This window comes from Sinocyclocheilus grahami, unplaced genomic scaffold (assembly GCF_001515645.1).
Source record: "Sinocyclocheilus grahami isolate Dianchi unplaced genomic scaffold, SAMN03320097.WGS_v1.1 scaffold31.1, whole genome shotgun sequence".
NCBI classification, from domain to species: domain Eukaryota; kingdom Metazoa; phylum Chordata; class Actinopteri; order Cypriniformes; family Cyprinidae; genus Sinocyclocheilus; species Sinocyclocheilus grahami.
In genome coordinates, this window is record NW_015505210.1 from 5,073,656 (window position 1) to 5,087,293 (window position 13,638).

General features: G+C 37.8%; 1 protein-coding gene across 14 annotated transcripts in view; it reads right to left on the reverse strand.

The window, feature by feature from the left end:
• kifc3 (kinesin family member C3) overlaps positions 1–13,638 on the reverse strand; it is a 67,395-nt gene that overhangs the window by 18,130 nt on the left and 35,627 nt on the right. For 6 of the 14 annotated variants that reach the window (XM_016261952.1, XM_016261959.1, XM_016261927.1 and 3 more), the window contains 6 exons: positions 9,548–9,665; positions 6,314–6,462; positions 3,766–3,801; positions 3,022–3,229; positions 993–1,132; positions 663–728 (listed from right to left, as the gene is read on the reverse strand). In XM_016261952.1, coding sequence (XP_016117438.1) covers positions 663–728; positions 993–1,132; positions 3,022–3,229; positions 3,766–3,801; positions 6,314–6,462; positions 9,548–9,665 — 717 coding nt within the window. Of the gene's footprint in view, positions 1–662; positions 729–992; positions 1,133–3,021; positions 3,268–3,765; positions 3,802–6,313; positions 6,463–8,947; positions 9,485–9,547; positions 9,666–11,933; positions 12,052–12,336; positions 12,569–13,638 lie in introns of those variants that run through there. The other 8 variants (XM_016261978.1, XM_016261985.1, XM_016261933.1 and 5 more) reach the window with 8 other exon arrangements.

The window sequence follows — 13,638 nt, forward strand, 5'->3', positions numbered from 1 at the left end:
GTCGCATTTACTTGATCCAAAATACCATAAAACTGTAAAAAAATTTATATTTGACTACATTTTAAAAAGTAATTTATTTCTGAAACATTTTTTGAACAATGTTGAAAACAGATTTTGCTGCTTAACATTTTTGTGGAAACAGTGATCCATTTTTTCAGGATTCTTTAAGGAATAGAAAGCTAAAAAACACATTTATTTGAAATATAAATTTTTTGTAATATTAAAAATGTCTTTACTGTCACATTTGAGCAACAATGCATCATTTTTTTTAAAATATGAAAGTAATCGTTTGAACCAAAAGGGGGTGAGGTTTTATTATATTTAGCTTTCTTTGGGGGACAAAGTTGTAAAGTACAGTTAAGTACACTCACACCCATCTCAAATTTGAGATCAGTGCCAATTGTAAATCTTACAGGGCTGAAGGCATACATTCCTCTGCTATCAACAAAACAAAACTAGATCACCAGGTTAACACTCCCTCCCCTCCCATTATAAAACTAAATCAGGTCAGTGTAAACATGCAGGAGCATGAGCTCTTTATTAAACAATAGAAATGTGGTTCACACAAGTGTGGTGACTTTAGCCCACCAGGATCAGGTGATTCATACAATGGCACAGAGTGTGCCACAACTCTCCCCGTCCCTAATAATTCAGTCTCTCACCAGCTCAGAGCGCAGTCTCTCCACCTCCTGCGTCTGATCCACTAGTTTCTCCTCCAGCTCCTTGACCTGCAAAACCACAAACCAACAGCATTATTCAGCCAAATCCCTTTACAAAAATGAGTCAGTGAGTTTCATGCATCCACCCTCATGATGCATCGATCTATTTTAATCTAACCAGACAGAAACAATGAATATCAATGCATAAAAGGTCACAATACATGGTGGCTGAGGAATGTAAATGATCTGGTGGTGCTCTTGTGAGTCTGGCTGGAAAACTGATCCCTATTCTCTCCGTGTGTGTGTGTGTGTGTGTGTGTGTATTCAACGTACCTGTGTGTGCAGCCCTGTAATGAGAGCGAGTTTTTCTCCCTCGTCTTTTTGCAGTTGCTCCTGTGAGTGAACTTTACTCACTTGTACAACACTGGGAAAATCCACAGGCCTCTGTCTCAAAACACTAGAGCTCCTCACACCTACAAAAACACACACACATACACACTTTATGACAAGCAAGCAGCTTTTTCTAATTTTAGGTCACAAGATAAGTAATAAATATATTTTATATTATTAATGAAATATAGAAAAAATAAACAAACTGTAAAGAAATACATTTTATAATTAAAATAAAATATTTGTATTAATAATGTTTGTAATTATGTAACGTTTCTACAATGGGAAAAGCAAGTCCAACTTGCTTTTTATTTAAAAAAAAAAAAAAGGAAATAAAAAAAAACATTTACTCAACCTACTCATTTAATTTTAAACCCATATGACTTTTATTCCACCATACAAGCAGCTTTTTTCTAATTTTCTCACAAGACAAGAATTTAAAATATCAGAAATATAATAGTTAATAATAATAATGTAACACTATTTTAAGGTGTCCTTGTTGCACATGTACTTATTATAATAACAACAATTATGCAGAATTACATGCAAGTAACCCTAAGCCAAACTCTAATCCTAACCCTAACCATATAGTAAGTACATGTAGTTAATTAATATTACTCTGTACTTGAAGATATAATTACACACAGAGATGCACCGATTGCAATTTTCTTGGCCGATTTCGATTTTTTGATAGTGTGATCTGCCGATACCGATTTTTGCCGATTCCGATTTCTTTCAAAGAACTATAATTGACAGCATACACAAACAAAAATCTACTTTTCTTCAACGCAAAGTTTTATTTTCATAAAAAACACAAGTAAAAAGTCAGTAACAAAATAAGAACAAATAAAAAAATGGCAAACAACAGCACAAATAAATGCAATAGAATAAAGAGAGCTATGAAACTAAGTTTTTCAGGTTAAGTAAGTTTTTATTCAGGTAAGAAATACTACAGAAATTAATCAATGTAGAATAACACATCCAGTGTTATTTTACATTTGATTACTTTAATTTCTGTAGTCTTCATTGTAAAAATTAAATACAGATTAATGCTTACCATTAAAGTTATAAAACGTATTCAGTCAAGAGCAGAAAATGATTTTCTTTGTCTTTTGTTCTTTGATTAACATAACAGACAGCAGCAGGAATATTGGACCGCGGTCCCTTTAAGAGTTTATCCACGGACCCAATATACTGTTACACAACATGTGCTCTCTTTCTCAACTATTTAACGTTCCAAAACTGACTGTTTAACTGGCTAGTCGCCAAGACGGGTATTTTGACAATTTTGTATGTATTTGAACGTTTTAGCCCAGTTAGCCAACCATTTTGGTATTTGTGGCTCACAAGCTGTTTGAGACTGAGCGCAGCTTATGCGCTCCACTAATATAGATCAGTGGTGCAACGCACGTTTGGTATAAGCGCGAAACCTGCGGGAATGACTATAATGCGCAATACAAGCACTATTTAACCGGAGCGAATGAGACGTGTGTGAGAGAAGGGGTCATCGGAGAGATGAGAGTGAGAATGCGCGGCTGATGTTATTGCCTGTGCCGCTGGTAACCAAACGGATCGGCTCGAAATCGGAAAAAAGTGAGACTGACCGACCGATCCGGGCCGATCATGAGGAAAATCGGCCGATTACGATCCCTGGCCGATCGATTGGTGCATGTAACAAGGACACCGTAATATAAAGTGTAACCAATAATAATAATAATGATAAAAAAATAAAATAAAATAATAAATATATATATATATAAGGGCTGCACGATAAATTGCATGCGATATTTAACACGCATCTTGTCAGTAAAGCCATTCTGTAATCAGCGGTAAATCTCCATCACCTGCGGCCTTTCACATGGAGCAGCATTAAACTACACAGAGCCGTTGTTCACCGACAAGCTGCGCAAAACATGCGCAAAATATGATCGTGGTTCTCGAATCTCATATCAGGACTCTCTCTCTCTCTCACCTGTAGGTGACACAGCTTGGATGAGCTGGCCGTCCTGCAGTCTGAGCTGCTCTTGAGGTTCTTGATTAATGGACAACTGTTCCTCGTTCTGGTGGTTGTCTTGGTTGAGCTGGTGGTCGTGTGTCTGCAGTCGCTGTAGCAGGTGTCTTTTTGCGGCGTCTTCGCTGCGCAAACGTGCCTGGAACTCACAAACTCTCTCTTGCAGTGTCTGCACAAATACACAAGGAACCATGAATGCCAGCCGTGCTAAAGAACCTTACACAACCTGAACTATGAGGGAAAAACTGTAGAAAGGGCTAGGTCACACATAGGTAGATTTTTCTTTTTTTCTTTAGAAGTGTTCATGCAAAATAAAATATATAAAAAAAACAAAAACAAATTTGAAAAGTGTCACTTTATGATTTTGCAGTAACAGAAAGAACAGCCAGGACATCTACAAAAATGTGTGATCAACAGAATAAAAGAAAATCATACAAGTTTGGAATGAGAGTAAATGAAGACAAAATTAAACTATTCCTTTAACTTCACAAGAAAGCTTGATGGGCAAGTGACTATTCCTACTGGCACAAACTACCTTGGATACCAAGATGACTACAAAACCTCTAATAGAGACATTTAAGCAAACAGGGTAGATCTTTGAACATAAGAGACTATACTGCAGTACAGTGTGCTTTGTAAAGCTGACGTCAGAACGACGCAAAGTAGCTCACAGCTAAGCACAAAGAAAGAATCAGAGGGAATTACGTAGGCAGACGTCCAGGAACAGGACAAAGTAACCTTCTGTACAGGTGAAATGGTGAGAAGGCAGCACAGAGACACACAAATGAAGAACGAGAGGGAAAAAGGAGAGTAGAAAAGCATGAAAACAAAAAGATCAGTGGTGTCTCAAATATGGACAAATTCTGAAACAGCAAATCAAACAAAATAACTCAACCTCGAATATCAGGAAAAATGTGCACATACCAACTCATTGAGATTAAGTTATATTTGAAAATTTGATGTCTTAGTTAAAATCCTGTATTTCAGTGATTCATTAGACTGGAAATCATTGCACCTTCACAGGTAACACTGCCTAGTCAACACGGATAGATCTAGAGAAGCACATAAACAAGGCTAGCCCATGTCTAAACTATTGTTTGTATTGAGAAGAGTCATCAATGCATTGAAAAGCAGAGATGAGGACACACCACACGTGTGATCTCCAGCCAATCGGATCTCTCCTGTGCTCATGGTATGTTGAAAAGACTGAAAACTCCAGTGCACTCAAATCTCACTCCAGATTGTCTGTTTTAGATATGTTTATCCACCCTTGGAGATCAAAGAGAGAAGGACTGCTCTCCAAATGCTTCACTAACAGTGGATCATGTTATGTAACTCCAGTCATATCTAGGGACCAGGGGCTGGTTTCACCAGCTCTGCGCAACTTAGCCTAGTTTTGACATAAAGGAGCACTATGTTACAACTAATGCATTTACACAAGCCTCCGACCAGGAGTAATGGTTGGAATAAAACAAACTCATGTTTCACTTGACAAACTTAAATTTTTCACACATACAGTATATGATAATGTTTACACTTCTTAATAAATTACTTTGTTAGTGACTCTTCGATGTGAACCCAATCTAAGCAGTGACCCTGTGTGTGCATCCTTGTCCTTAAAACAAAAACAAAAAATGAAAATCGTACTTTTTTGTATTAGTATTTATTTATTGATCCTTATTAATGTCAAATTCAGTTTCAGAATTTTACTTGCATAAAAAAAAAAGTTAACATTTTTTAAATTTAACAGTTATCTATGGAATATTTCATAGTATCTCAATGGAAACATACAATTTAGATTGAAATTCACAGCATTAATACAATTTTTGCTCACATATTTGAAAGCTGCTATTGGATTATTAAGGGTACATGTCATATGCAACTATGCATTACTTTACAGAGTTTACGACCCAGCTACATTCTGCCTTAAGAACAACTCGAAATGCAACCGAATAAAGTCCAGAATTAGTTAGAACCTAGCTAGTACACACTAAGTTTCCAGTGTGGACTTCATATTCCAGTTTAAGAAAAAAACTTACGAACGGAAGGTGCAACGCAACCCAAGAGAGCAAAGACTTGGGAACTTATTTTACTTCCAAGCAACCAATAAACAACCACACAGCAACACACTGGCACCAACTCCCAAACATAGCGTCATTGTGGTCAAACACCACTCAAATTATCTTCAGAACCTGTAAACAACGTTTAGCTTTAATTGCCAATCAGTGGTCCACTTGAGCGAACATTCAATTCTCTATTATTTTAAACTTAAGCATAAAAATAGAAGGTGTTTTTAGATTTGATACAGACTAATAAACAAGATTGTTGGATGAGCAAATAGCAGCCCATCTCATAAACCAACGGAAATGTGATTTGCCTGCAGATGTTGCTCTGAGGGCATCTTACACTGAAACACATGGACCCCGAGGTCAGTTACAGAGAGCCTGAGCAACCAGCTCCTCTGAGAAACCCTAAAGCTGATAACATTGTTTAAACAGAACAAAGAGGCAGCGCTGCCTGTTAGCTGTGACTTATTAACCCTTTGAAACCCATTACGCAACGATCACACAGCTACAGAACAGACCAGTCACACAGTAACCAGCTCTTGAATGTAGTGATCTGGTGAAGACGGATTCAGTCACAACACTATCTCACAGAAACACTGACGGTTGAGTTTAATGTATATGTACATAGTATCATTTGAAAGTTTGGATTGGTAGGATGTTTTACTGTTTCTGAAAGGAGTCTCATGCTCACCAAGGCTGCATTGAGGCCTATTTGATCATAAATAGAGTACAAATAGTAATATTGTGAAATATTTTTATACCTAAATAACGGTTTTCTGTTTTAATATATTTAAAAAATAACTTATTCCTGTGATGGCAAAGCTGAATTTTCAGTCTTCAGTGTGGATGCATTTTTCAGGATTCAGTAATAAAAAAAAAATAATAAAAAAAGGCATTTATTTGGAAGAATTTTTTTTATAACATTATAAATGTCTTTACTTCCACTTTTGATCATATTAATGCATACTTGCTAAATAAAAGTATAATTAAAAAAAAAAATTATATCTTACTCCAAACTTTTGAATGGTAGTGTAAATATTCTACTACACAGAAACTGAAAATAATGCGTTGCAGTAAATCCCTAAACCCAGTTATAAGCAGTTATAACAGTGATGCTTGCCTTAGTGAGGACAACTTGTAATATTAATTGCCCAGGTTAATACTAGAATAGTATTATAGGGTCATACCTGTATGAGCAGCTGCTGCTGTTCTGAGGTGGCCGTTTCAGAGAGGTCAGAGGTCAAACAGTGGCGCTGAAGGACAGAGTTGGGCAACGAGAGGAAGGAGCTCTCCTCCTCACCATCACTCATCAGGATATCCAGGGAACTTGCTGAAACTATAAAAAAAATATTTAAAAAAATATGGTCAATTATTAATATTATTATTAAATAATTAAATAAAAATGGACTTGAACTAAACAAAAAAGTTAAAGCACTAAAAAAAAAAAAACTGAAGTAAAACAATACAAATGAAACAAATAGTAACATAAAAAAAACAGTAAAAATGACAAAAGCACAAAATTACTAAAATGTTACTAAACTAAAAATAAAAGCTAATTCAAAATATTAATAAATACTGTAATGGTATACAAATAATACTGGCCCGGATTAGGGCTGTGCAATTAATCGCATGCGATTGTCAAGCGCATCTCGTCAGTAAAGCCGGTTCCGTGATTAGTAGTAAATCTGCATCACCTGCTTTCAGATGGAGCGCCATTTACTACACAGAGCCGTAGTTCACTGACAATTAGGCAATATTACGTTCACAGATTGAATCGCCTGCGATAATGAACACGATATTGCCTAATTGTCAGTGAACTATGGCTCTGTGTAGTAAATGGTGCTCCATCTGAAAGCAGGTGATGCAGATTTACTACTAATCACGGAACCGGCTTTACTGACGAGATGCGCTTGACAATCGCATGCCATTGATTGCACAGTCCTAGCCTGGATGACTTGCAAGTCACACAATGGCTTTGCGAGGGAAACCGACTGGCTCTAATTATTTGTTCACTTGTTGGACATGGCTACTTCTCATGAACAAATCTAGAGCCAATGTCAAGATCTTCAGTTAATAATGGCTTCAATTTCAGTCTGTTTCTCACATGAAACCACTGCACAATTTCAGAAGATTTGAAATATCTTAATTTTTCTGGATCGATTTGTGTTTCTCACTGAATCATCTAAAGCAGCTTCGAAACACATAAGAATGCAGAAAGTGGATATTAGGGTTGTGATGGTGAGGACATTTTCCCACCGGTTAATTGAGGTGTGACAACACCGGTAATACCGGTATCACCGTGGGGGCGGGGTGTTCCCCCTTTTCCTCGCTTTCCTTCACTTTTAAATAGCTTAAAAGCACCTTGCGCATTTTACTTTCACTTTTGAATTAGCGGCAATTGCTTGAATGCAACAACAAAATACAACATCAAACTCACTTTAGCCTATATATAAAACACAGAACTTTTATTACCAAAACTAATAAAAATACACCATGCTATAGGGCAGGCTATGCCTAATATAAAATAACTTGCATAAAGTTTAAATAGGTATACAAAACTGGAAATAAGTAAACATGTATAATATAACCAAATAAATAAGAATGAAAGTTTATTATCAAAACGAGTAAGAATGCTTGGAGGCACGGCATACACCTTGATGTCAAATAAAATCAATAAATTATACAAAGCTTAAATAAAGTAAAAATCAGCAAACACTGTGGAACAATTAAATAAGAAACGAATGTTTAAAAAAAACTTCCAAAATCACCTTAGATAAACGGCAAAAGTCAACAGGCTTTTCAAAATCCAAAATATTGCCAAACAGGCACTTTTGTATCTCGTTTCGAAACTAAATCATCCGCGATCGTCTTGTCTGTCTCACCTCACTCTTCTTGTCAGTCAGCTCGACTCACTCTCCTCACTGGAGAAATTCAATCTGATCTGTGATGCGACTGTCGTTCAGTTTAATTGTAGTGTCTGTTCTTTTACTGAACTAAATGATTTTTATTACTATAAAAAAATCAAAACGACGGTGGGGGTTGGTGCCGTGGTGGGAAAGTGACGTAACCGGTGTTGCGGCTTAACACCGGTATCACCGTCAACACAGTCTATCGCGGCAAGCCTAGTGGATATTCACAAAAAGATTATTTTTGAGGTGTTTTTCTACCTTTTCCCCCTCACATGCACTAGATGGACTTATTTGACCATTTCATCAATTTTTTGCCATTTTTATTTTTTAAAACATTTAACACCTGTCTGGACACTCTTTCGTTCTGCTCAGGTGCACTGCTGCTCTCACTGATTGGTCCAAAGAGGGAGTTATAGAAATGCGTAATATTTACATGAATGCTAGACAAACTCAATTTCCCCCCCCCCCCAGAATTTAATTATTAACATGATCATATTACATTTTTGAACCTTTTAGTAAAAAATAAAATAAAAAAAATCCACTCATGCAGGCAGTCACCCCTTGGTGTTGAAGACAATTTTTATATTTTTCTGAAGCTTTTGTGTCCTTTTTGAATCTTCACAGCTCCTTATTCAATGTTACTGCATAAAAACAGTTAATTTCTCTGTTTGTGTTACTTGGCAGAAATAAATTCCTTCAGGTTTGGAACAACATGAAGGTTGCATAAATAACGTCAGAACATTAAGTTTTGGGTAAAGTAATCCTTAATAGCGGACTATGCAGAGAACGCATCAATCTGGTAAAGGCATAATAGAAACCATTGACTAATGATAAGATAACAGCCAGCTGCGAGTGATGCATTAACCTGGATTTCAATGCAGCCCTGAACCTTATCAAAAAAACAACAATTACCGTTTTGTTCGTCAAACAGCTCTCTGTCACACTCATGGATGAGACGTGCAGCCTCTCGCCAGTGCGGTTTACGATGACACAGCAGTAGAGCCGCTTTCGTAGAAGAGCATCAGGCTGAATGCAAACCTGTCACTGCATCACTGCAAAAACCAGCCGCTAGACATTTCCCTGATATTCCTCTTTGTTTGCTTCCCGTTTTAGTCCTTTTTGTCCTTTGTTTCTCACACAATCGCTGTGCCTGTTGTTATATTGTCCTGTGCAGCACAGAGAGCATTAAGCACACGTACATATTTTCCCTGGCACAACCAATAGTCCTCGTGTTCAAGCCCTGCTCTCGTCTCTAAGGAGATTTACCCTTCTTTACCTGGATAGAACGCATAGTGTTCTCCGTTTGGTCCGAAAACGTCTGACTGCGTTGCTCCTTGTCAGTGGGTAAGAACACATCCCTTGCTCTCTCCTCGATGACTGAGCTTCTCTCACACACAAACACACACCTACTCTGTGTATCTCCAACCTCCTACATGCACTCAAACATTCAAACTATCCTCAGAAGAATGTTGCCACACCAGTTTTGTAGTCCACCCATGTGACAGTGCTTACCATCCAATGAGAGGTCTTTGTTCCAGAGCTCCTGCAGGCAGGGGGTGTGGCCAACGTCCCAGGTCTTTCGTGTGCCGTACATGACCGCAGGGCCGAGTAGACCACACCGCTGGACCGGCTGTAAACACAGAGCACATCCAATAAACACCCAACTAATGAACATTTGAGACCTGAAAAAGCTGCATATTTTCATGGAGATTTTACAGAATAAAATTAATCATTAACCTTGTATTAACCCTTATATTATCATATAATAATAATACCCTAATATTAATATATATATATATATGGGATTAGGGCTGAATGATTAAGAAAATAATTATATATATATATATATATATATATATATATATATATATATATATATATATATATATATATATATATATATTTCCAATCACCAAACTTCAGGGCCATGAACAATCGGTGTAACCACAAATGAGATTAGAGTGATGGGCCACAGGTCGCACTGACAGACGAGGATTACGCTCCTTAACAACAACAGACAACACAAGAACCTGGACACCGAATAACTAACTGATTAACAGTGTCTTCTACAAACAGACCAGACCTGCTTATAAAACATCTGCTTACAAAGACATAGCAAAAAAACCAAGAGGATGGCAGTATTTACTAGTGTCTCATAATCTACAGTATTTCATCCAGCAAACAATAACAGATTTAGAGAGCCACTGTCAGGGTTACATTTGCTAGTATTTGCATAAACATGCAAACGCATTTGAATGAAAAGAACAGAAACATGTAGCGGTCATATTTCATCCCAAAAATAGAAATGGGTGGGGAGCCTACAAAAGCGAACGTTACTCGTAACGTGACGTGTACTCTCCCAGGATCAGTAAACAGTCCTTGTTGATGTATTCCCTCAGCGACCAGCACAGATCAGCTCTAGGCATGACGAAGCGGATATCGTCTTCTTTTGGAAGACCAAACAAAGTAGTTTCGCTTTCACAACTAAAAACACAGCGGCCTAGCGTGAGCGAAAGCCCCGGCTTAGCGTGAGCTGAAGCCGGGCAAGAGTGAGCTGAGGCGGCGGGGTTGAGAACGGCGGTCCCGGCGAAGGAGCGGTGAAAACGGTGAAAGCCGATCCGGCGATCCACAGCACTAAGTATTCCCCCAGCGATCAGCACGGATCAGCTCCAGGAATGACAAAGTGGATATCGTCCTCTTTTGGAAGACCAAACAAAGTAGTTTCGCTTTCACAACGAAGCACACAGCGTCTTCACGACATGGCAGCAGCGGCAACAATACTACAGCGAGAATAAAAGTTACGCCTTCTTTCTTTGCGTGAACATTTGGGCGGCGTTATGCAAATCTTCCCACATAGTGAGGTAGATATGTGGGGGCGTGTTCGAACGAGCCATTTTAGGTAGGCGTGGCTGACTCTTAACTTTTATAAAGAATATCTCTTTGGATTTGAGACTTTAGTCTTTGCAACTTTACAGATCTTCTTTATGCACCAAGAGCTTGTAACACTCCAAAGAGAAAGGAAAAAATTAAATCGCATCATATGACCCCTTTAAAGGCAGTACAATAAATGCTGTTCTTTTGAACTTTCTATTAAAAGAAACCTGAAAAATAAAACATCAAGAAAGAAAGAAAGAAAGAAAGAAAGAAAGAAAGAAAGAAAGAGAAAGTGAGAAAGAAAGAGAGAAAGAAAGAAAAAGAAAAAAGCTGTTTTCAGCATTGATAATAAGAAATCACCAAATCAACATATTAGAATGATTTTGAAGGATCATGACTGGAGTAATGATGTAAAAATTCAGCTTTTTAATCACAAGAATAAATTATATTAAAACATATGAAATAGACAAGTTATTTTACATTTTAATATTTCACAATAATACTGTTTTTCTATTATGTTTTACATTGCTTTCACAAAATGACTGTTTTGATCAAATAAAGGCAGCAGCAATAGAATAAATAAAACATACCACATATTGAAAAGTATGTGGGTGTGCTTAATTGCCATGAAATTAAAAACGTCAAAAATGTATGATGAAACGTATAGATATTAGCCACTTCAGCACAGCAGCATGAAAAACAAAGGCTTTTAACAAGATAACTGAATCTCTCTGAATATTTAGTCTGAGCCCTTATGTAGTGCACAGAAAACCACTCTGTCACAGTACAAAAGGGCCATTGGCTGATTTAACGCAAGTCTGAGCCCAAAAAGAAAGTCAGAGGCTGAAATTGAGTGAACATTGCATAGCAGCACAAGCAATCAGTCTTGACCCAACAACAAATACTAGTCACGCTGCATATCTAATCCTCCTAGAGCACAGAAACCCCTCTAAGACTACATAGCCTCTATTCACGCTGGTCTGATTTCAACACACACACACACACACACACAGTCCTGCTGTACCATCAGTCCGGCTTTCCTGCAGTCCTGATGAAGCACAGGGCGATCCCGGTCCAGCCAGCTCTTGTTAATGAGTGAACCCATCCAACCCAACATCTTTATCTTCTCCGCTCAGAACCACCAAATAAACTGCTCTTAACAGTGCACAGAAAACCACTCTGTCACAGTACAAAAGGGCCATTGGCTGATTTAACGCAAGTCTGAGCCCAAAAAGAAAGTCAGAGGCTGAAATTGAGTGAACATTGCATAGCAGCACAAGCAATCAGTCTTGACCCAACAACAAATACTAGTCACGCTGCATATCTAATCCTCCTAGAGCACAGAAACCCCTCTAAGACTACATAGCCTTTATTCACGCTGGTCTGATTTCAACACACACACACACACACACACAGTCCTGCTGTACCATCAGTCCGGCTTTCCTGCAGTCCTGATGAAGCACAGGGCGATCCCGGTCCAGCCAGCTCTTGTTAATGAGTGAACCCATCCAACCCAACATCTTTATCTTCTCCGCTCAGAACCACCAAATAAACTGCTCTTAACCGCTTTACATCTTCAAAATGTTCATGTTGATCACATTGTAAGAAATAAAGAAAAACATGTGTTTACTATCACGTCTGTGAAGTCGTCCTGTGCCTCCACCTCTCTCTACAGAGACAGGGCAGCTTGAAGTTCATTTTACCCATAATCCTTTAAGCTGTCAGCAGATGACCTCTTTTCACGTGATGGGAGGACAGACATTTTTGGACTGATCAATCCAGTCCCCACACCTGGCACCTTCACTTTCCCCTGATAAGTTAGAAAACATCTGTACTTCAAGCAGTTTTATTCAAACAGTGGCCAGTCTGTAAGATTTATTAATGTTTTTTAAAATAAAAAAAGTCTCTAATGGTCACCAAGGCTGCATTTATTTGATCAAAAACACAGTAAAATCCATTTTAAATAACCGTTTTCTGTTTGAAAATATTATACAATGAAATATATTTTTTGTGATGCAAAGCTGAATTTTCAGCATCATTATTAGTGTCATATATATATATATAATTATATATATATAAAACATAATGTGACACTGAATATAACACATTCAGTGTCACATGATGATGATGTAGTTCATCTTCTAATAAAGAAACAAGTGTGAACTTGAGAAGAAGTGACTTATTATTTTTTCAAACCCAAGTACCTATATAGACAAAGTGAGCTTTCGGCTCCCCGTCGACTCAAAGATAGTCCTTATTCCACCTGAGAAGAAACCTAAAAGCTAAGCTATGCAATTAGGGACAGAAAGCACACGTCTCTCAAAGGTGCTTTCTGGAATAAAGAAACATTTCTCCCTTTAATCATGGTGCTTTCATCAACTGACCACCAGAGGGAGCAGTGAACATCTTAATTTTGATGCGAGTCACTCTTTAGTCTTTACCAATTACTGGATTTAGTTTTCATGAGGATGTGCAGACAGATCTGACCTGTATAAACAAATATAACCTCTAATAATCCAACATACTTTCCAGTAAACAAGAAAACATTACGGCATCTGAATTACCCCGGAGCCATTCTCTCTCCCTCGCTCACTTCCCCTAAGGTCCATTTACGCTCTGTCGTCGGTAAAACAACACTCGGGTCCTTCTGATGTTTCAGCAGAGCTCACGTGGTCTCTTGGGAGGATCTCACACAACAGACTGCTCTAATGAAACATCTGATCAGCTTC